Here is a 25,361-nt window from a genome sequence, read left to right as displayed (position 1 = left end):
ACGATTGCGCAAACCGTTCAGACACCTGCGTCACTCAACACCGCAACCTAGTACTGCGAGGACTTTGCCGCAGATCCTCGGTTCTTAAAGGCTCGGAAGCGTGGAAGTTGCGTTGCGCGTTACGTGTCGTCGGGCAGCATCTCCTGCGTACCTGCGTCAATCAACACCGCTGCCCTGCCCTAGTTGAATATGTAGTGTTGACAATGTATGCCATCCACCAGCATACTGATGTGATGCCTTGTGTTGAAGGTGAACACTGTGTTCATTTATCTCCCACCCCTTGACCATTATCCATCTTGTTCTGCTAACTGCTGTTACTGGTATGCAATACCTATCTGACTGCAAACAATTAAATAAACTTGCAACACAAAATGAGGGGTGGGAGGACAAAGCTGGAAAACAAATTTAAGTAGAACTTAAAAGTGAAACACCAAGACGAGCAGAATGCTACAGGCTGCTCGAACTGTGGGGAATGTCTGGCTTTCTGAAAAAGCAGAAAACAAATGATGTGTTCCTTCAATGAGTCATGGATGCAACATCCTAATTATGAACTAACCTTTGTTGCGTCATTTGAGAAGATGGTTAAAAGCTCAACACTAAAACTGGCACGGTCCACTGGCCAAGGAAAAAATACATCCCAAACTAGTTTGATCATTTGTAGTAAATACTCTTACCACCAGCACACCGCTTTATGAAAAAGAGTGTTACGAGAAAGGAGGGGCCGTAACAAAAGAGATTAGGAAGAAGGTTCATGCACCAAGAATCCATAAGCCGAGTGGAAAAATTGGTCCTCGGTGTGCTTCATGATTTCGGGTGTCCTATAAAGGGGCTAGAGGACTTTCACGTGACCTCTGGCAGTGTAGGGATCAATCCCTGAAACAGTTGTACCTCAGCCAGCAGGATTTGAGAGGTAGCCCCAAATGTCAGGTCATCCAGATATGCAACATTCTGGCGATTGAGAACAAGACAATAGCAGCCTTCGTAAGCCAGAAAGCCTGGAAGTGAATCCAATGTTAGAACGACAGTCGGTCTAGTGATTTTACAGTGCTCAGACATGATCACACAGTTTAGACCTAAAGAAAAGGGGTTGACGGTAACGTATTAGGATATCTACTATGTTTTGGATAGCAGACTTAGGTAAATGGCGTATCTCAACAAAAAAAACAGGAGCAAAAGTACTCCTGAAAGCAAGCGTCCCCAGACAGCACGATCCTCCCCGCAATGAGAGACAATGAAGGACTCTCCCAAAATGGGAATAAGGCCAAGACAGAGTGCGGGTGAGCGTAAGTGGGAGTTTATCAATCAGAATTGGGCATGCAAAGAACTCTGCAAACTCCGAGAGCGCTCTGCCTGACAATAGCAAAGACAGGCGTATATATTTACAAAAAACGTCATCAAAACCTACATACTATAGGGGGCACAAGTTCTTTGGGATTGGGTGGCGACGACTAACTATAGGTGCTGCTGCGGTGTGGTTGGTCTTGGCTGGAGGACGTCACTGGTCACCCTCGTGGGTTGGGCTGGGCCTGGCAGGTCGGCTTGAGTTCATCCGGGCGGTGTTGGCGTGCCGAGGCGGCCTGTGGCAGAGATGAATGCCTTTTCTGACTTACTTGCCCTCTGCCATGCACACTGCAGTCATTCAGTCATTTACAGTTCTATTCTCTTTAGTAAATCTTTCAATAGGTTAATGCAACACAGGAGGAATGCACCTTGTTAGGGGTCTGGAGATAATATATCGTGGCCTGGTTACTCGTGATCTGTTGACCGGGACCGTAGGTCGAGGGGCTAAGCTTCGGGGACTGGGGCTGGTGGTACAGGTCTTTCTGTCTTGTTAGAAGTGGTTATGGATGTTTCGCTGTGTGTTGTCAAAGTGTTGGGTGTCCTGATTGCACAGGGCCATAAGTCTGAGACAGTCCGGTGGGTTGTGGGGTTTACGAGGGGGTGCTTGAGTTTAAACTAAGGTTTACTACTGTGCTGTAAATAATGCAGGTGGCTGGCCGCGGCCTTGGGTGCTGCAGTGGGGCTACAAATCTTTGAAGCGGCTCCAGTCGGGTCGGGGGAGGCGTGATAACGCAGAGCGGGGCTCTGTTCTCATGTCTTGGCAGCCTTCTGAGGGAGGGAGGGGGATACATCGAGACCTTGTACGCTTTCACAAAGGTATCTCCCTCGTGTGTTGCTGAATACAAGTAAAGACATCGCAAACATTTGAACACTTTCTATAATACTTATTTAAAATCACGTCAAAACATGCATTTAACCTTTGCTGGGTGCGTTTCGATTATACCCAGTTCGAGCACCATATTTGTACATTATATTCTAGCAGCTACAGTGTTTCAGTTACATGCATATACATTCGCAGTAAATGAGGTAGTGGTTAGATCAGTGGAGTACATAGAAAACGACCCGCCACCGTTCGTGACGGTGGTGGCATATGAGGGGCTCAGACATTCACACATGATACGTGCACTCTCGCGCATTCTTTAATGAGTTCATAGTATAGTTGCATCCGCTTTCTCGTGTACTCTAGCAGCATTAGCTTTAGTTATGGCGCGAAACCACGTGAGGTAGGCTGCCCAGTGATACACGCAACGAACAGATCCCTGGAGCGTTCCTTTATCATTGGCATCCACCTGCAATGGTGCGAGCTCGCCATAGCTTATATCATGGGAGCATACTCTCTCATTTTAATACATTCTACTGGCATTCGTATTTTGTGGAAGAAAGAAATAATGCAAGAGGTCTTGACATTAATATATACATATATATAAAGACTGTCTGCCATCAGAGGACCATTTTACTGTCCTTCTCATTGTTCAGGCCTGCTGGCCGGGTCATGCTGATAGTGATGGTACACTGCGGGAGGTGAACTGTTACAATGTTAGCGTATTGCGCTAGCTCATGTCCGTCTTGTTCGTGGGAACGTGCTCGCAGCGGATCTGCCAGGGTGCTGCGGCAACAGGGATGTTCTCCAAGGGTGGGGGCCGCGCTACAGTGCGCTGAGCTCACACCATCTTTACCGAGCAAAGAATGGTTTTTGGGCCTAGCTAAATTTGTGTTGTAATCAATACATGTGGGCATTCGATACGTGTGGGCAATGTCTCCAGTGGGTGAGCCCTCCACCACCTGGGCCCGGGTGGCATGAGGGAACGCCCAATGGGCCATAGCCCTCACCTGGGGAAGAAACGCAGGCGAGAGGGGTCTCCTGGGCCAGTCCTCCCCTACACTCCCCAAAAATATATTGAAAACATGTTGGTTGCTTTCACCAACACATCTCCATGGATACGTTCGGATCAGTGGTACTAACATAGCAGTGTAGCAGAAGGCAAAAATGATTAGTTCCCGATCTGAAGAGGAACATAATAATGTCGTTTTTAATTTGCATGAATTACTGAGAGCCAAGTGTGGATAGCAAATAAACCTTCAGAATTCAAATTAATTTTCTCTCCCAAAAATTGTCATTACCTTTTAACCATTTGTTAATGTTTTGTAAAGGTGACAAATTGTACACAGGACACTTTATAGCATTTGGGCGGTGGCAGAGGGACAGAAAGGAAACTACGACTCATTTTAAAATCGTGCAAAATACCATTTATAACAAGGAATTCAATCTGCTATAAGACATGCAAGAACAAACAAGTGCACTGATCGGAGTGCACATGTTACAAGGGAATTTTGGTGTAAGGCCTCCGTTTGCAGGAACCTGTTGCTTTCCGAGGTCCTAGCTAGAGCTTCTCTGCAGAAATGTCTTTGTTACACTTTAAGCTACAGTATAGGGTTTCCAGTCTCACTTTAAGTGGAGTGTAGTTTCCTCTTTGGGTGGAGAACATCAGACCTAACCTAGATAGCATGGGTCGGTTTTCACTAGCCAATGTGTCCTGGTCGGATTGCATAATTACAAGAGAAGATACACGTATGTGGGACACTTCTGTTTTGTGTGTGTTTTGCTTCGAGGGTTGTGTTTTTCTACAGATTGCTACTAGTCTTCAAGCCTCAAATAGCTTTGTAAACTGAGGGTTCGAGTACTATTATCAGGCGAGCTGCCGGGTGTTGGACGAATTGAAGTTGGTGAATATTAGTTGGATTCCCAGGTAGTGGACAGTAGTTCAAAGCGGAGAGCTAAGGGGCTCTGGTTAACTCCATTTTGTAGTTCATCTTTAGTAGTGGGATGGGCTTCCTCAGCATGTGTGGATCAAAGTGGGATCTACTTGAGTTTTCCTTTATTTGGGGTGTGAAAGCTAGATTGTCTAGGAATTTGCCCAGGTTTTTTTTAATTGGTCAGAGAAGGTTGGTTAACAAAATGAAGTGTGTCAAAGGGTGGTAGTTTAGGTGTTGGTATGCCGACACATTTTTCAGTTTTGCTAGTGTTTAAGCAGAGGTTTTCAAGGACATGCTTTCCTGGATGGTGTTGGCAATTTTTAATATATAGATGGTAGGTTTGGTTGTGATCGATGTTGCAGACGATTTGGACATCATCCACGTATATCTGGAAGGTATTTGAAGAGGACACATGAAAAACCAAGGACAGCCCTAAAAATCACTATATACACATAAAAAATAAAAAAAAGGGAGCTCAATACACGGTTTTAAATCCTACCTGGAAACCAGGGTGGCACACTAGTACTGTAAGCATCACTGTTATTTTACGAGGCTGGAGTTGATTGGCAGGTACAAAAAAGCATGCACGTGTTCTTCCCTCCCCCCCAAACAAAGAGAAAGACGACGTTTTTGGGTAGAGGGCAGCAACATTGAGAAGGAGGGCTAAAGCAGCCATCCATTAGAAACAAAAGAGAACAGGTAGGGCTCTAGGTAAGATGTTGAAGTGCAGTATGTTGTGCCCTATTTTTAATGTTCGGAGTAATAGATTCTTTGGGTGTGGGGGTAATCATGATTCTCAGATGGGGGTATTTTGTATACAAGTAATACAATAACAATATCTGTGTACCCTAATTCATATAAATAAAAAAATAAACAAAAAAAAGGCGCCTTTGTATCTAAGATACTTTACTACTGCAGGGAAGAGGGAGGACTAAGGGGCCCAGAATTGGTATTTTTACAGATGCTGGTAGAACGTACCCTACCCTCGGTTCATTCGTTCTTTCATAAGGCATAGGTGCCTGCAACTTCTGCAGTTAAGAAATTAAAGTACCTGCTCAGATTAGACTAATATTAGGGTGCCTTCCTGTGGCACTGGTACCACTGATCCCAACATACTGGTAGAGCAGTGTGGGTAGGAGTGGGGATGGCCTCTAGCTCATGGGCGTCAGCTTTTTGAATGATACGAAAGGTTATTTATAACGCGCTTAATACCCTGAGGTTTCTAAGAGCGGACCCAGGGATCAAATCTGTGTTGCTCCGTGTCGTCTTGCTTCCAAGGCGAGCACTTTACCGCCGAGCTATCCTCCCGGAACAATTTGGTAACATTTTTTAATGTGCCTGTCTTTAAGGAGCAAAGGTAGCTGATGGTACTTCGCTTACCTTTTGGGCTAGAGGGAAGGAGTTGATCGTGCCCATGAACAGGACCTCATTGATCATCCAGTTCTAGTCAATAAAGCAGTTTATGAATCCAGCAACAAAACTGCACTGAACATTGAAGCATTGACGCCCATGTACCAACAAGGAGCACACTTTAAAAGTCCTGCAACACAGTGGGTTTTGATCCTTGAACTACCATTCGTACTTATGCATTTGCTTTTATTGCCCGTTACGAATATTTCTGCATTTTAACTGTGCCGTGCTTTAATGGAAATGTTTTTTTTCTGAATTAAAGCCAATTGAATTGTAATGGGTGGAGAAGGAATCCATAGTCTTCCCATTCTAAGCAGGATTTAAGAAAAACATTGCCAATGTGTAACAATGCCTGTTCCTGCAACGGACACTAACTAAATATATGGCAGCAAAGAGGGAACCCTTGGTTCTTGACTTTATAGATCTAAGGCAAACTTTTGACTCAGAAAACCAGTTGCTCTTCGAGAATCCTGAAGAATATGGAAGGGAGAACTCGTTCCTGAATTCCATCAAAGCACTTTACCCAGGGGAAAAGGACAAAGGGCGGTCTTGGCCTTGTTGCACAGGGGGCATTAAAAGACTTGTGAATGCTGAACCAGCGAGTGAAACAGGGACGTCTGCCCATAGAAAAACGTGTTAGTCATATGATTGTGGGCTAGATGCAGAAGATCCTGCCAGACATTCAAGACTTGGGCGGCTGTCATGGCACAACAAAGGGTAGCAGCTCAATGCTGAGATGAAACCTACTATAACCCACTCAAAATCTAAGGTATTGTTCATGGGGCTCCAGGGCTAAGGGAAGGGGCCCTTTACACTGGCAGATATTGGGTTGGGATGGGTCCAAACGGGTCTCCACGTCTGTCTGATTCCTGGGCTGCTAAAACCAAGGCTGACTCAGCTTTGAGCCAGACTAGTAATGGTGTACTACGACTCTGCAAGATACAGAAGACAGTGACAGAGGCCTTGGAAGTTTAACGTTGTAAAGCAATTCCCATCTGGTACATATGTGTCAGAAATACAGGGAGTAAAGCCACACCTGCAGTAATGTTTTCAGTGCTATAAATCATCAGGATACACTTGAGTGCCTTAAATGAATTCCAATCATCCCCATGCAAGCAGCAGACTGTGTAAAACCAGTGGGGAAATTGGTGTAGTTTCAATCTCAATTCTGAGAAGAGTAAGGACAAACACAGGGGTTTGGAGGGGGAAAGGGGGGGTAATCTGTATTAGGGTGCAATCAAGGACGTAAAATCCATCCATAACCCTGAATAGAATGTATGTCCATCTTGTTTGAGCAAAGCTCCGAGGTCACTCAAAAATATTCTTGCTACTACCCTGAATTCTAGGTGTTAAACCTGTTCTGGCAAAGAAAGCTTGGACAGTAGCGAGCTACCCTGACACTCAGGAGGACAAGTAGCTAAAGACACTGGTGACAAGATTTCGTTTGGGCAAATTACCAGTTCTTGCAGGGTCACTGAAAGGAGCAAGAAACCAATGAGTGTGTGGGTTAGATTGAAACACTAGAAAAAAGTACCACACTTCATGATGTCTCCCCCTCTACCCCTTCGACCCCCCCCCACCCCACCCCATTCGAGATTAAACGCCCATTTGCTATAAGGTCCTCGTCAAAGAAGCAGACTTGGGCACTGGAGTGATTAGTCTGGTAAAGTCGACAATTCGGGCGAGGGGGGCCTTTGCTGCGGCACAAAACATTCCAAGACGTGGGTACTGTGAGAGACCATTGTAGGTTGTATTTTCTAGACCCAATTGACAGAAGGGCAATATCTTCTGCTCATCAACCTATTTATCTATATCCTTATCCTTTAAAAGCATGGTGCCAAAGATTTTACTTGATGTATCCAGCAAAGCAATGATCCGGAAATTCCACAGGTCTTCTCACAGTTCCATCTTAAAGAGAGGGATCAGGATAGCTTCCCTCCAAGAGTGTGGTAAAGTGTAATCCTTTGAGATAGAACAAACGAATCTGTCAATATAGGAACCCAAATATCAGGGGCAGACTTAATTACTATGTTGACCAGACCACCAGGGCGGGAGGCCAGAGACAGCTTCAGGTTGGTTAAATGTTCTGTAGCAGCTGCAACTGAGAACTCAGAGTCCCAGAGATTGGATCTCTCAAACAAACAGTCATTTAAATCCTTGATCCCTCCCACTGCATTTAAGCGGTGTTAAAATCATCGCTTTTCATCGCTTAACTACAATGGTATTAAGTAAATCATTCACAGAATATCGTTTACCGTTATTAATCAGGGACCAAAATGGCCTTAGAAGCATTTTGCTACACAGCCTCAAGTATTGTATGCCAATGCATCGCCTTGGTTTTAAAAACAGGCTGAATCCGTTCTCTTGTGGCCAAAATACCTTACCAGGCTGGCATAAAGGGCACAAATGCGACTTCTCATATCACGTTTCCTAGACTTGTCATGCCATTGTGTTCAGAGGCCAGAATACATTTTTGAGTCCATAGCATAGATGGTGCCACTGCCGATTTAGCATACAAAAGACAGCCCTAGTTAGAGAATAGCCTTATATCCATTATAGCCCGGTCAACCCTTCCAAAGGAAAGAGAATCCAAGTTACACTTTTGCAAATATTCACGTTTTAAAAAATGTCCCTTTCTGATCACTTGAGGCGACGTAACTATGGTACCATCTACAATTACGACCTGGAGGTTTAATCTCACTTTCAGAATTTAAAGCAACCCGTGATAGCATGCTGTGATCGCACAAATCTCCATTAAAATATATATCACTTGGGCTTTTATCTGATGAAAGTGTAAAGTGGCGGTAAAAGCAATCTCAAGTGGACCATGTTCCAGTCAATTTAGTATAATCCACAAAGACATTCCCCCTAGACTCTCCTATTCAAAATAACCATGTCCCAGCAGTTACCTAATACATGACTCCAAATTGTTCCTGATTTAGTCACCGTCTGTTGGTGTAACTTCCCCACTGAAATTGTAACTGGGCATAGAGTGATCAGGCCCATCATAGTCGCGATAACGCAAAAGGCATTTAAATCTCCTGCAAGGATTATGTGCCCAGTTTTGTCCTACTATGCTGCCACTCCAAGAGCGTAAACAGTTTAGCTTGCTTTTGCAGCGTTGACTATTCTCAGTAGATCGCATACACTATACACAATCAGTTTTATGCAGGTTATATCCAATAGAGAAAACCTGCCTTCAATCTATTTAGGAGTAAATAGCAAATTTAAAAACAGAATAAGTATTCTGAACATCAATGATAAGACTATGACAGTGCAACAACCCCAGTTCATGGCAGAATTAAACAATATATTGATCCAATCAATAAAAGGACAGGGGAAACTAAGCTGCATCTCCTGGAGAAGAATGTCATGCTTCAAGAAGTGCTCTAAAATATGGTCTCAAATAACACCAAGATCATGATCACTAGAATTCTACAGGAGATTGTTCCTGCGGGTTAGAGGCAGGAGACCAACTCGGGTTGCAACACTCCTTAAGCCATATCCAGTCGGTTCTTCTACAGATTGTTCTCCCTCATGTAGCTGGATCACAATTCTCTCATTTTCTAAACCAGGTTTAAAACTTATTTTTAAATCTTGTTTGTATTTATTTTTAAGAGCTGGGCCTTGCATGTGTTAAACCCCATCAAAAGAAATCGGAAACCCCTTTTCTTGCTTTATGGAGAGAAACAAGGGTACAAAGTATACAACATAAACCAGGCATAAGATATTTTTAAAATTCATCCATAAATTACCATCTTGACTATTGTCGTTTTACATTAAATCTTAACCCAAGAAAACTGCAAAGTCTAAAAATTAATGTAATTCATAATCAGATGTTGCAACAAACCCTTAAAGCAGAACATTCATTAAAGATAATGTTGACGTTCTTCGTATTCAAATTAAGCTTATCAACACCAGGAAAGGTTTCCTCCATCACAGAAGGTGAAGAATTGTTAGATTTAACATTACACAATCATTAGTTAATACAGTTGTTCCTTCTATGATCTCGGAAGTGCTACCTGGCCTCTCAGACTCATCCCTTCTACCATAACCTATCCCAGCAGAGCGATCAGATGTAGCTGCATCTTTGCGCTCATGCTTCATTTACATCAGGTGATGCCAAGGTCAGCCAAGAACTATCTGATGATGCATCAAGGTTAAATGAAAGGTCAGGGGCCTGGCTCCCTGTGGAGAATGAGGTCTGTGGGGCTTGCATCTTCACAATCTCCACCCTGTAGCATCTCTTTCAAAAGCCACTTCTCATGATTAGAGTTTGTTTCCAAAGCTTTATCCTTCTCTGTTCCATCAGTTTAATCTCAAAAGGCTTTGCTGCATAGAGACTTTCATACGGTCGCAAAATCCACTGAAGGTGCCATTTTCCATTTTGAATAGGCTTCAGAGACAACTTTATCAGCCTTCAGCCCAGCACGGTCAGAGAAGGTCGTGGATCTCTGTGCTTGCTTTTCTGGCACAGACTAGGCTGGCTTTTTCCTTTTAGATTCTTCCCATCCTTCTTTTAGCAACCAGCTGCTCTACTGTAGATCCTGGCTGTTTATGCTGAGATGAGAACCCTCATGTTCACGAACCTTGTGTAGAGAATTATCCTGATGTTCCCCCATGCCACTTATTCTTGTAAATCTGCATTTTTCTTTGAGAGTTTAAACTAAAAAGGACTCCGGTTTGGCTGCACCGCTTGCTGGAATTTCAATGGCAGAGAACCCAAACCCCTCTCCCACTGCCCATCGCTTGTACTTCTCCAGGGGGCTGAAGTGCTTGTTACTAACACCAGACCCAAAATGTCTTCCACTGAGGTGGTAGCCACCCATTTATGTTCTTCCCACCAAATGCTTGTGTAACTTTTTTTCTTACACAAATCATTGATACCCGTCAGCTTTTCAATGCGATACCTCACTTCTGAGGCAAACTCCTCAAATAAATTCACCAGAAGAAAAAAGGAACAAAGGTGCAGGGCTTTTGGTGAATGGGGTGAGAGGGAGGGCACAGAAAAACATCCTTCAGTTCTGTTGGCCAGTGAGGAATGGTATTTTTAGTGGACTCCGAAACAAGAAACCAATCATCTGATAAAATGTGTTTACGTCTTTCCTTTGATAGAAGGTAAAGTCTCGTCTCATTTGCAACTTAGATTTAGATGCAGCATTGGGACACTCAAAGTGGCAAGGCCCTTACTGACTTCCTGTTCAAGGGTTATACACGTTTACAACAAAGAGGCATCAGAATCTCTAACTTCGGTAACATGTTACCACGCTTGTCTTCCCTAAGGTCACTGCTCTTCTCACTACAAGCACCACTCTTAGTGTGGGCAATTACCTGGACGCTACACTTACCACCATCCAACTTAGTTGCACCTAGCTCCTTGTACACCTCATCCATGGCCATCATCTACAGACCTGCTGATACCTACCCAAGCACTGCACCGCAAAACCACAACATCTACCTCAACGATCCGGCCTTATGGCTTGACCATTTTGCTAAAAAACCCTCACCTAACCAACCATGTTCTATCTCTCTTAGAAACTTAAGATTAGGATCTAGACTTATGGGTAAGAAGGGCCACCCCATGTATCTGAGCCCACATCTGAAAACACAGACGCTCAACCCGCTTCCACAAACGCCCACCTCACCCACGCCCCATCACCCTCAGACCAACACAGCTTCAACAAGCAACGCTGGTTTAATTAAAGCCGCCCTGATTAACGCAAGGTCCCTAGCCGCACACGCTCTGGACATCGCTGATCTTATCAAGACTCAGGAACTCGACTTCATCGCCATCTCTGAGACCTGGCTGCACGCGGCATCTGGCTCAGGCACTCTCTCTGGCCATCCCCACCGATTACTCGATTATCAGATGTGATCGCACCTCGAGAGGTGGAGGAATTGCATTTATCTTTAGAAACTCATTAGGACTTAGAACCATCCCAAGCACTAAGTTGGAATCCACAGAGTTACTCTCTGTCAAACTCGGACTCTCAGCCAACCAAACGGTTACCATCCACCTAATATACAGACCCCCTGGTCCACCCACTTCCTTTGTGGAGGATATCTCTACCTTAGTACTCAACAATGCAAAATCTAACTCTCAAACCATAATTCTTGGTGACCTTAATCTAGGACACCAAAACCCCAATGACCCTGCGGCCCTCGACCTCGCTAATACCTTAACAGATTTAGGCTTCTCACACCACATACAGGAACCCACCCACATTAAAGGGCGGTCCCTTGACTGGCTTAGTGACACCAATTGCAATATTAGCATACTATCCAACGACCCTTGCATCTGGTCTGACCACCACGTCATCACTTTCAGTATCGAAGCAGCTTCACCACCCATGCCTCTGATCCCCCCAGCTACCCTCACCAGAAATAAAAAGAACAATACGACTGAAAAACTACTCCCCCCTCATCCTTCCCACATTAAATAATGCTCCTGACAATTGCTCAGACCCCAACACCCTAGCCGACATGTACAACCAGTCAGTGCTTGCAGCCATCAACTCCATTGCCTCGCTCAAACTGAGGAAACCCAAACAACGAGCACACCGTTAACTCGTGGTTCACCCCCCAGCTTAGAGTGTTACGTAAAGAGAAACGTATTGCAGAGTCACGCTGGAGAAGTCACCACTCTGACGCCCACAAGGACAGTCTTCTGATAGCCACCGTTAACTATAAAGAAGCTGTACTCCAGGCAAAAAAAGATTTTTACAATAACCGCATTATGTCAGCCCAGTCTAACACCAAGGAACTCTTTAATATTCTTAAGGAACTTGAGACACCTGCAGCCCCCCCCCCCCTCCCCGACTCTTGTACGCAAGACAGCACTTGGTGCTCCAATATTCATTCAGTCAGCACTCTTGGGTAAAATTGCCACCCTCCAATCCAAAATCAGAGACAAACAGAAATCCCTACAGCTTGACCAACCACTGACCACACTCACACTCAATACACACCTAGCCAACACTTCTCATAAACCTTTCTCCTTCTCCCCACTCACTACTCTCGAAGTAGAAGGCAAACAATTTAAAACCATCCAATTGCCAAGGTGACCCTTGCCCAGCACCTATTATCAAGGAAACATCTCATGCGTTAGCCCCGTTCATCACAGCATTCATAAATGCTTCTTTCAAGACGGGTATTGTCACTGACAACCTAAAGGATGCATGGGTTATCCCACTCCTCAAAAAACCCTCCCTTGACCCGAATATTCCAACTAACTTCAGACCAATCACTACAGTCCCATTCCTGCTCAAGATCCTGGACCGTGCAGCCTACCTGCAGATTCAGGATTACCTCGAACTAAACAATCTTCTGGGCTTAAGACAATCAGGGTTCCGCCCTAAACATGGCACGGAATCAGCTCCGATTGACCTGAAAACTCAGATGGAGTCACTAAAGGACAAAGGGAAGTTAGCTCTTCCCCTCCTCCTTGACCTCTCTGCGGCTTCTGATTTGGTCAACCACCAAATACTCCACCAGCATCTCAAATCTGCAGCCCACTTCTCTGACTCTGCCAATGCCTGGATCCATTCATTCCTGAGCAACAGATCTATGAGGGTCTTCTCACCCATGGCCTCAGCTGACCCCTCCCACATTCATTGTGGCGTTCCTCAAGGCTCATGTGTATCCCCTACATTGTATAACGTATTCACCAAGCCCCTCTTCGATGTGCTTGACTATCTGGGTATCTCCTACATCAACTACGCGGATGACATCCAGATACTCATCCCCATCACGGGAGACTACACAGCTGACACCAAAGCCCTTAATGATGTTTACTTGGTCATCCAGGCCTGGATGGCACATCACGAACTTTGCCTTAACGATGATAAGACCGAGCTCCTACTTTTAGGATAAAATCATCGGCTCAACAAATTAGACCAAACTTACAAGTCCTTCATTATTGACGGCAACAATATTAAAGTCTCCAAAGACACGAAGACTCTAGGCGTCTATCTCGACTCCACGCTCTCCCTGAACAGACAAACTAATGCAGTTAGGTCAGCTTCGGTTTATACTTGCAAACTTATCACTGCCTGCAGACCCTTCCTAAACTCTACCAACTGCATCACCCTCGCCAGAACACTTGTCATGGCCAAAATTGACTACTGCAGCATTCTCTACCTTGGGACTAGTCAGTCTAACCTTAATAAATTGCAAACTGTACAAAACAATGCCCTAAGGGAAGCTTTAAACATCCCGAGATGTTCCCATATCTCCTCCATCAGATTTGACTTACGTTGGCTCCCGGTAAAAAAAAGAATTGCCCTGAAAACCCTAGCCCTGACTCACAAATGCCTGAGCGACAATGCCCCACCTTACCTGTCTGCTGGCATCACACTCCACACATCCACTCGACCCACTAGAGCATCCCAAACTCACAGCCTCATCGTGCCGAGATGTAAACTCCAAAAAGCTGGTGGGGTGAGTTTCCCTGTCCTAGCTTCCAAACTTTGGAACACTCTGCCCACGCCTATTAGAACTGAACCATCGTTCCACTCCTTCAAGAACAATGCTAAAACATGGCTGTTCTCCCAAGATCCATGATACCCTTACTCAGTCCGGTCTCCCTGTGTGGTACAGGACATGTATATACATCTCTGACTGCTCTGTACTTGTATTATATTCTGATAATGGTACCCCTCGGTTGATATATATATGCTGTATATTTTGTAACTTACTGTGTAACTACACATTTTATTGTAACATGTTTAAGAGTATGCGCCCGGTTGCCCCTGGGCCTGGTTTTCTGCGCTTTATAAATCAAATCAAATCAAAAATCAAATTAATTTTAGCAGGTACATTCTCCGCCAACTAGTCTTCCATTTTAGCAATGAGTTCACTTAAAAGAGTTAACGAAAGCACACACACATTAACAGCACCATCCAAATTTATTTAGGTTTTGAGTTATTTTCCTTTTAGTCAACTACGTTCTTCAAATTTCACTCCATGGGCGAGGATGATGTGATTTGTGTACTCCCTACTGCCTCAGTTACTGAGGACAGGCAACGTAGGGTGGGGAGACGCATCACGTCAAAAGGAAGGTTGCCAAGCAAAGACATAACAAGTACCTCTTCATCATAACTGCTTGCCAATGAAGGGGCTGGCACACATAAAATACCTGCCTCCTTAATACTGTTCAGTAAATTGTAGTGTGATGGGCCAAAGGATCCATCAGAGCCTGTAAAATGTAGATTAAATGCCCCAGGAATAATATGACTAGGACAGGACCGCTATTAAAAAAAAACAGGAAGGTGTGTGCTACAATCTTATAACCGAGCAACAAGCCGTCAAAAGCAGACAGGCTGAATACGCTATCCCAACAGTATCACAGTGTAGCGTGGGAAATACAAATAAAGTTTACTGCCAATCTTTTAATCCGCTGGAGTCTGTAAGTCACTTTCTTTACCGGTCCTGCAATCTTTAAAGCATACGTCCTTGCCCTCTCCTGTTCTGACTCATCCAGGTCCTAATGCTCCATACTTGCTCCAAGTTAAATGTGCCAGATCTCTAGGCCACTTCGTCACTTTACATTGTGTTGCTATGTAGCATATCATGCCAGACTGCTCCCTCTTCTAAACGATGTTCTCACCAATGTAATTAGCCTATTTGGAATGCTACTTTTGAAGGATGAAAGGCTAGGTCGGCAGCCGAGCTATGGTATTCCAACTTGCGAAATGGCAGGCTGCCCTCTTGCCATAAACCAACGATTTCCTCGCGTAGCTACCCAATCCTGGCTACGAAACACACACAAACAACAGGGAAGAGATGGGGTATTCATTAGTATTAGGTTTAAACCTCAAATTGCTGTAAGCTGCTTTAAATAGGAATACTTTCATGTTGCTTCAATAGCCAACTCAAAACAGAAAGACTTGCCTAACACGGTGTGAATGCGCAATTAAACCATTATCCAATGAATACCAAGTAGATTGTTCTATGAACGATTTTTGACACAGAGGCGAGCATTTCACATCATATGGTAATTGCATGCAGAGGACCACCAACGCTAACGTGTTGCTGGTTCCCTGCATGAAATTTTAAACACTCAAAGAGTGTAATTGAGAATAGTAAATGAAGGTGAAATCGTCTTTAATCTTCACCTTTAATCTATGCTTTGTGAGAAATAAGATTCAGCCTGCAAATTACACTTTGCAACTGGCGTTTTATAGTGAAGTCCTACGGAATTCACCTGCAGTTACTAAGTGTAAATGCGAGTCATATTCCATTGGAATCCTTTGGCTTTAAGCCTGCATGAAAATCTCATGCAGGTGTAAAAACATGCGCTCTGTCAAGACGCGGGAAGCAAAGTAAACTCTACTTTGTTGCCGTCTTACGCATTGGCACAGCGGGAAATACAGATGGAGCATAACATTCGTTTTCTGAAATGGCCCCTTAGGTGTTTCAATTGCACATGTAAATAGTGGATGTTGACGTCTGATCCTGCGATGGAGCTGGTATGTCTAATGAAGGTCTGTAATGACAGGGGGTGGCTGCAGTCATTCCAGGTACAACCATGCCATGCTAGTTACATTCCAAGAAGTTGTGCATCCTCTGAAAGGACTTTCCTGTATGTCTGCATTTCTTGAGAGCACTCGCAGGGGGCCCTTCACCTGATACGTGGTTTGGAGAAAGGGGTTTCTTGCAGAGACAACCAAAGTGACATTTCCTTCGGTATTTAGACAATACTGGCTTTGCAACTGAAAGTGCACAATTGGAATTAACAACAGGGTGTATGTGTTACCTAAGCACTCTCACCAAGAGCAAGGTGCACAACGCCATTAAGCTTCACGGGCTACAGTCTGCTTCCCCACCCCCAGGAAATGCGAGCTGAGGGGCGGGGTTTCCGCACAGAGCTTTTTGTTAGCCAGAGAGGAGACAGAAGCCTTTCCTGAAACCGGCGGCTTTAAAGTGCTACTGTGTCCGTGCAGAAAAAAGTATTTGCAAAAACGCAGAAAACCGTTAAAGTTGCTAATTTCACTTAAGGCTTCCATCGTTTATCTGCCTCAGAAAAATTTAATGCGCATATCAGCCCCCTCCCCAGTGGGTCCACACAGATGCAAGCCAACATATAACGTTATATGTTCTTTCACATCCGAGGGGAGGGGCTGATGTGCACACTTGCTTTTTGTTAGGCGGAGAGGCTAGAGAAGCCTTTTCTGAAACTAGCAGTGTTAAAGGCTGTTGCATGGTAGTGTATTATGTATGTCGGCAAGGAGTGTATATGTAATGTATGAGTGAGTGTGTGTAAATGAGCATATAATATATGGGGGGCATGGTTGCGCATGTAAATGAGCGAGTGTATGGGGAATGGGATGCTGGGTCGAGGAGCTGATTTTGGCTGGTAGAAGATGGGAGGGGTGGTGGTTGGTGGGAGAGGGGCTGGTGTGGAAAAGGAGATGTCAATTAACATAACATTTTAGTTGACATCCATAATAAAGTAAGCATAATGTGTTATGTGACTAGAATGGCATTTTGACGCAGCCAGTCTAGTCGTTTATTACTGAGGCATTACTTTTCTTTTACTGGGCATCTATAACAAAGTAGGCATGACGTATTGTTACGTGGCTAGACTGGCATTTTGGTAAAGCCAGTCTAGCCATTTCTTTCTGTGGCTCGACATTTTTTTACTTGGATTGACATGTTTTCTTATAGTATCATTACTGGCATTATGGGCAAAGCAAACATAAGTATATTCATGTATGGAAATATTGACGATTTTGGTGCAACCAGAATTATGGGCACAGCCAGCATGAAAATGTTTTATACTGTCATACAGGCCTCCAGATAAGGTGCGTACTAGGCCTTTTTAACGCATGAAAATCTTGTAAATATGACAGCTTTATTATTTTCCTGTGTACATTTACCGAAGTTTAGAGCAGAGGGCGGTGCAAAGGTCAGGTTACTTGACACAAACCAGAACGCTTATGTACATGGATGTCATTGCAAGCCATGGATAAAAGACTGAAACAAAATGTATTTCTCTGCTTTCAACAACAAAAAAAAAAAAAAAAGGAATGGTTTATTTCCATTCAACTTGTGCTGTGTTGATGCCCATGGAGCAAACAGAAGCACTCTGCATATTTATTTTCCTAGCTTTTTACGATTGTATAATTAATAAGATTGAAAATTAAGTTGCAATTGAGAATTAACATCTTGTAACAAATAATGCTCTTCTTTCCAGTGAAAGCAAAGCAGTATTTCACAATTGTATTTTCAGAGTTCATTATCATGCGAAGGCAGATCATTTTTACACTAAATGTACACTCTAATTATTAAAACAGTGTATAAAATGAACTATGCACGGTCTAGTTTACATCCATTCAACAGGGTACATTACTATAAATGGTCAGTGGCAACAGAGTCTTTGCTCAAGGGTGAGTGATTGTCATTACACCAATCACAGGTGTTCTAGCCTCTCAAATCTTCAAGATTACAATTAAAACATCCAAAACCTGACTCTCCAGGAAGTACAAGCGCGGTTCAAAAACAAACAAATGAAAGTTACATTTGTAATTGAAATAGAAACTTAACCAAAACCTGCCCCTGTGATAATCCAGGTAGGTATTTAACGTTATGTAGTGCTTCATACATGGTTAGTCCAACATCTAGGCACTGTGATTATTACACATCTGTTGATACCCAGTTAACCGACCATTGAAGGATTTTCACCAATAAGACCGCTCAGCCGGTTGAGCACTCATTGCTGCTATCTGTGCGTTGTAGGTTGCAGGTTTGAATTTCGGCAAGGCCAACCCGGCCTTTCATCCTTTCGAGGTCGATAAAGGAGTAGTGACTTCCGTTTGGTGATAATTGTGATGACTATGTTCTATGTACAGCGCTTTTCCAAAGGTGCTATTAACCATTTGACCACAAGATTAGATATAGATTTAGCATGCAGTCCTTGCCTCCTTGCACCCTTGTATCATAACATTGGCATACCATTAGGCAGAAAGAGCTCCAGGAAATGAGGACTTTTATTAAACATCAAAAGACAATTCTGCTATCGAACCTCAAAACACAATACAATTCATGTTTGCTTTACTATGTAATTGGCTAGGTGTCTGTGTTTTCAACATTTAAATATATACAGGAAGATGAAATGGCCAGATCTTAGAGAAATAATGAAAAGGTGTACTCTGTCACAATGCAGAAAGCTGCCGCATAGTAATGATTTCCATACATTGTTTGCACACGTCGACTGATGTCGCATACATTTTACTCTCTTGCAAAGGAGAAGTCATTTTTACTCTTAAAAATCACATTTACTCTCAAAGTTTGAAAATAGGGAGTAAAATACTCCCACATCAAAATCTTTTCTGGAGCACTCATATATTGGTACAATGAACACAAATGTATGGCTTGTATCTCATGTGGAAGTTAGGCTAGTGGCACACTGTACTTATGCTTGTTCCCCTGGTAGTCGCTTTTGCTTTAAGGGTGATGCCTGATCGGATACCTGGGCATTAGATATAAAAAATAGTCAAAGCAACTAAATGTGTATGTTAACTTTACATCCAATCACTGTCATTCTCACTGGCATATTGGCTTGGTGCCCACGCCAGAAAACACTTGGGAGTAGAACAGAGGGGTTGAGCCTCAAGTTTGCCCCGCCCAGTTTCTCAAGTGGCCCTTCCCATCACCAGTTAACCCTGAAATGTAGGTTTTATTGCACCACTGCCAAGAGCAACTGTCGGGCATCCATGGAAAGACATACCGCATGTTTATGGGTACCCAACATTGTGTGGATATGCAGGACAGTATTTTAACAGCTGTGTCATCACACGAGTGCTTTGTCTTTTCGGGGGAGGGGCGAGTTCACCAAAATGTGCTGTACCAAAACGAAGAGCGCATACAGAAGTGTGTTTTTAATCAGCATTGTGTGCTTTTGAATACTATATTTTGAAAAACAGCCATGTATACACCTAATCTACATTCTTATAAATGACACTTTTGCAAGTCTACAAATCAAACTTATTAACTTCGAGACATAACATGAAAAGACTGTTCTCGTGTCAATGAGCCCCTCCTGCACTTATTTGCATCGGCCCACTTGCCACACAGAAATTGTGGAACGCCTGCCGCATTGTACGAAGCACAAAAGCCTTTGCAGAGACAGGCAGTGCGATGCACAGGAAATAATGATTAAAAGCGTGCTCCCTGCCCCCCGTCAGTAGGGTATCCTCCGAGCACACAGCAGCAGGACAGGCACAGATGGGGAGCATACATTGTCATGCAAATGTCCCAGATGAGGGTCTAACGGCTCTGGGCCTCAGCTGCTCTTTAAACTGTGCACTGGCAACAAAGTAGGATGCATCACCGTGCACGACAGCGGTATTCTACACAGTGTAGGAGGCTCGCAGTGTTGATGGACACAATGCCCACCCTGTAAAGAAAATTGTTAGGTAATATCTATACTTTTGACTAGAGTCAAAAGTTGCAAGATGATCTGTCAATGTTGAGATTTAACATATCTCGCACAACCAAGGGAGTAAATGAAATACCCGAATTGTCAGCCTAAAGGGGGGTCAATCAAGGTCGTGTCAAAGAAGGTAACAACTCACATGGTTACTTTAGATTGTCCCCACAACAATACTTGCCTCGGAGTATATATCCATCCTCCTTACAAAGCACCTCATCGATGGCAGGGCAGTTAAGCTCACAGCCACTACAGAATGCTCGACAATCGCACCACAACACGTGCATCAGTGACCCTGGCCCCAGGCTGAAAAGCTTATCTGGGTGTGCGATGTACTGCCGAGGGAGCTATACTCGATGGAAACCAGGATCCACTCACAATGTTGATGGCCCACTGCACTCGACAAAACTAAAACGGGCGCTAAATCCGCGGCTTCAACAGTGACTGCCGGGTGGAATATTGACTACAGTAAAACATAGTGCAAACATACCCAAAAGTCGACAATGCACACCTACATCAACACACCAGAGGTGCAAACCTTCAAATAGAAAGATCGCATCACCTATCCTTACGTAGGAAGCAGGATCTATGCACTAGAGAGTAGCTGCAATGTAACCATTAAGACAGGTAGACTTGTTTATCTAGCACCGCTTTAGTGTAGCTCCAAAGAGGGGCGTCCGTCATGTGGGTGACGAGCATTATATTGTCCCTCTCTCCTGAAACTCCACAGCGAAAACTCGTTGTTGCACAGCATTTCCTTCAAATCTCCTGCCTTCTGTGGATCCTACTTCTAGGATAGCATCCTGTACCCACTATCCCAAGCAATACACAGATGAGCACGCGTGCTTTTCCTGTAGACCCATTTCCCAAGTGACGTCCTTTGCCCTCAGGTCCGCTGCCACCTTTCACGTGAAGGATCCTGCCCCCATCCCAACACCAAGCCCCTCCTGCCCGGGTTTCTCACCAGTGGGAGCGCTGTCCAAGATGCGCAGGTCGTAGGCTCCAGAGCAGCGGTAGTTGGCGGCTGTGCCGTTGTCCCACACCACCACCACTTCCTCCGGGCTCTCGAAGCTACGCACAGTGCCCACATGCCCCTCGCCGCCGTCCTGCTTGCCCCACTTCCAGTCCGGGCCACGGGAAACCCGCGCGCCGACACCCTCCACCATCACACGGTTGTTGCGGGAGTTACTCATAACACCTCCGAGGCCGGGTCCGCTGCACCAGGATCTGCGGTCACCCTGTGGCTGCAGATACTGAGACTGTAGCGAGAGCCCTAGCGAGTACTTAAACTTTTCTGCCCTTCTGCCAGCGTTTCACATCCGGGGACCCGACTGTCCAGCAGCCGAGCAAAGAGTTTCTATGACCACCAGAGGCCGCCGGGTTGGGGCTTTGCGGGACAAGGGGGAGGGGGGAAGGGAAGGAAAGCGACAAACCCAAAACATCCCCGCCGGCGACACGCACAGCGCTTGCGCGCATCTAACACATCAGAGACCCTACCACTATACGAGTAGAAGAAGGGCATCGATTTTCGTAAACCCAATGGACTACACTAGATAACAACAGCGAACAGGCGGCCATCTTGGAAAATAAAGGATTATTACCTCATAAGACTCGGAAAAGATATCTGAAACGAATGATTAGAAAATATTACATTGGTAATGGCAAAGTGAAATATTTATATTAAATTAAAAGCCTAGTTACCTAAAAACTACTTATTATAATTTCTTTATTTTTTAAAATAAATATACCTTTATGCCTATTTTAATTTCCTTTCATTGACGTTAACATTGCATGTCGCAGATTGAAAATCTTTTGTTTAACTGAACAACAAATCAGACTTTCCTTGCACTCCATGGGTCATTCCGCATGGAACAAGACTGCCTCTAAACATGGCTTCCGTCAAAACTAAAAATAATGTTGCCCGTCTTCCCTATCAACAGGTAGATTGAATTAAATGGGAATTATCTATTGGACAAATGGATTTAGCAATCAAAACGGCAAGAATAGTGTGATATCTGCAGGTCAACAAATCTGCAATACTATATGGAAAATAATCTTTTAATATTCACTCTCTGCAATCCTCTCATAAACTTACTTCTTTGCACTGCATAGAGCTTCTTCATGCAATAACTAAATACTAATGTGATAACAGGTGTTGGTCTTGTGGCAAAGAAAGGATGTAACTTTTATCATATGTGTTTGGTTGATTTTTGGAGCGTACATTCTGGGAACAAATATGTGCACCGATACAGCATATTTTTTTAAGCTATCTTTGCCTCCAATTTTTGTAAATATTTTGGTTGGCAACCTATGCCCAGACATGAATCTCAAATTGTGCCTCATCTACATTGTTAGATTCGTTTGAGTGTGTCTTTCAAGCCCGAAATGGAAGAATTTCTCTACATTCATTTGCAATGCTTGATGGAATAATGCAAGCAACATTCATACAATTGAAAGGGCTAGTGTAGTTTTTTTACTCTGTCTGACCTTCAGAAACATGAATTAAATGGTCGATATCTATAGACTATTTGTCTGTGACAAGTAGTATTTTTAATTTTTCTATTTGATGGTTGGCTTAATTTCACCATTATTACAATGTTAAACCAATACAATTTACATATACAAAATATTAAACCATAACAATTTTCCCCTCATGTCCGCAATTTCTAAAAATGACTCCAATAATTTGAACACTTCATTTAAAAATGTGATCAGGGCCAAGATTAAAAACATACTTTCCCCACACATAAAAATCCACCACCATTCTTCCGGGGTCACAGAACTAGATTCATCAAAAAAAATGTCCCGAAAATCTGGACCTTGTTTTTGCTAATGCCGTGCAAAACAGTAAAAGATGTTGAAGATATTCTTTAGCGTTCTCGTATTTACAGAGTCAACATGTCACATCATTGTCACTGTTTCGATTTCGTGCAACTAATACTTCTTTAGTAGGATAAAGGTTTAAGCGAAATTGCATGTATTGTTGTGGGGACATCACGTGATCGCGGGAGCGTGTTCTCGCGAGATCTCGCGAGACGGGATCTCGCGAGCCCACGCTCCGCGGGAAAACGTTCCCGCGACACAGTTGGCGCCCTGCCAGTCGAAGCGGTCGTGCAGGAGCGCTGCTCCTGACTACATGAGAAGGAGAGTGAGTTACAGAACTCTCACCACAGCTCCTAGGGCATAACACCACAGCCACTGGAGGCTTCATGGGGGCCCTAGGAGTCTACAGCGTGCCACCGGTGAGCACAACCCATCCACAGTGAAGCAACTGGGGAAGCACAGGACTTGGTCGCATTGAACAGTGAGTAAGTGCCCCGCGCCACCAGGCCGCTTTAGAACCTCTCCACTTGTTGCCAGTCAATAAAGACTGTTAGAAACCCTACAGCGTCCTGTCATCCATTTAGGCCACAACATAACTGGCGACGAGGATACCTGAAGTCCCACGGACCCACCATGCAAGGCGCCACACCACCCCCTGCGTTTCTCCCCTTGCCAGGGACACCGGCGATTCCGTGGATGCAATGGGAACCCCTTTTTTCCACCTACTTGGAAGCGGTGGGCGGCACGCGATATGCCCCCATCAGGAAGAGGGCGATGCTGTTGAATGCGCTAGGGGTTGAAGGTCAGCGTATCTTTGCCGGCCTTAAAGAAATACCGGCGGCCGACGATGACGCCGAAGACGACGACGTTTACAAAGAAGCCACTCGTCGTATCATGAAGAGGTTCACCAACAAGGAGAACATTGTACTGCACAGGTTGAGATTCTACACTCGCAAACAGGAAGGGAGCGAACCTGTGGATGACTACATCACCAGGATGAGGGAACTTGCTTCTCTTTGCGCCTTCGGAGAAAATGCAGAACAGGTCATCTGCGACATGCTCGTTGTCCACACCAACTCTAGGAAAGTACAGGACAAGCTCATCCAAGAAAAGGAGGTCACCCTCGATAAAGCCATCCAGATTGCCAGGGCGGAGGAAGAAACCTCCAGCAGACGCAAGGAGGCGGGAAGTCACCTGCCCGTGCCCAAAATGGCAGCGCTACAATGGAGAGGTCGCAGAGACAAGCAATCCCGCGACGGCCCCAAAGACAAAAGTCCCAGGAAAAAGGAGGCACCGAAATGCTACAGATGCGCCAGCCTCAAGCACATGGCGAACGACCGCGACTGTCCCGCCAGGAATAAGGAGTGCTCCAAGTGCGGACGCATTGGCCACGTGGCTCCAGCATGCATGTGGCGGGAGAAAACTGTGTCCCGTGTCGACGGTGACTACACCTCAACCGATGAGGATGAACTGCAGGACATACCCATGGTTGTCATGGTCAATGCCCCCCATGCCAGAAGAGAAAAGCCCCACTGCACCATTAAAGTGGACGGCATGGAAACGCGCGTCATGGCTGATTCGGGATCCGACCTCACCATTCTGCCCATCAACACGTACAAGGAGATGATGGGACGAGAAAAAGTGGAGATTAGATCAACCAGGCAAAAACCCACCGTGTTTGGAGGGGCAACGGTCGAACTGTTGGGCTACATCAAGGCCCGCATCGATTTCAAGGGGAGGTCTACCACCACCAAAGTGTATTTTTCTCCCAAAGGTCCAGCCGTGCTGGGGTGGGATGACCAACATAAACTCAGCATGAAACTAGATCCCAGCACTCCGGAACAAGTGCTCATGATCTCGTCAGGAGCAGCGCAAAACTACAAGGAGACCTTTCCAAGCCTGTTTTCCGAGAAACCGGGAAAAGTGAAAAACTTTGTCCACAAAATTCGGCTGAAACCCAACGCCACTCCAGTCAAGCACAAAGTAAGGGCAGTACCTGCCACCGCAAGACCAGCTTTGGACGCCCACCTGAGGAAGATGGTCAAAGAAGGAACCATTGAAACCGTGGAATCCTCGGAGTGGCTGAGTCCGGTAGTACTAGTAAAGAAAAAGTCCAGCAACGACCTCAGGATCTGTATCGACCTGAGAAGCCTGAACGTGGAGGTGATCACGGATAGCTTCCCACTCCCCAGCATCAATGAGATCGTCCTCATGATGAAAGAGGTGGCCATTTTCTCAAAGCTGGACATGCGTGATGCCTATCACCAGATTCCCCTACACAAGTCCTCCCGCCCCCTGACGGCGTTCATCACTCCTTTTGGCACCTTCCAATACACCCGCATGCCTTTCGGGTTATCATCCGCAGCATCCGCATTCCAGAGGATGATGAACTCCCTACTGAAAGGCCTCACCAATGTCTCATTCTTCCAAGACGACATTCTGGTATACGCCAAGGACAACGAGACCCATGACAAGGCACTCAAGTCAGTCCTAAGCAGACTTCAGGAGGAAGGCATTCACCTACGCCATGAAAAGTGTGTCTTCGGGGTGAACAAAGTAGAGTATCTTGGGAACTGCATCTCGAGTGATGGGGTAAGCCCCA

The 25,361-nt window shown here is 44.8% G+C and overlaps 1 protein-coding gene across 2 annotated transcripts in view; it reads right to left on the bottom strand.

The window, feature by feature from the left end:
* MIB1 (MIB E3 ubiquitin protein ligase 1) overlaps window positions 1–21,362 on the bottom strand; it is an 863,979-nt gene extending 842,617 nt beyond the window's left edge. Inside the window, exon 1 of one of the 2 annotated variants that reach the window (XM_069620891.1) lies at window positions 20,901–21,362. In XM_069620891.1, the coding sequence (XP_069476992.1) occupies window positions 20,901–21,129 (229 nt within the window). In that variant the 5' untranslated portion in view covers window positions 21,130–21,362. The remainder of the gene's footprint in view (window positions 1–20,900) is intronic. The other variant, XM_069620890.1, reaches the window with a different exon arrangement.
* Window positions 21,363–25,361: the final 3,999 nt, after the last annotated feature.

Source organism: Ambystoma mexicanum, chromosome 5q (genome assembly GCF_040938575.1).
Source record: "Ambystoma mexicanum isolate Mex_15411 chromosome 5q, UKY_AmexF1_1, whole genome shotgun sequence".
Classification (NCBI taxonomy): domain Eukaryota; kingdom Metazoa; phylum Chordata; class Amphibia; order Caudata; family Ambystomatidae; genus Ambystoma; species Ambystoma mexicanum.
This window is presented reverse-complemented; position numbering and strand designations above follow the sequence as displayed.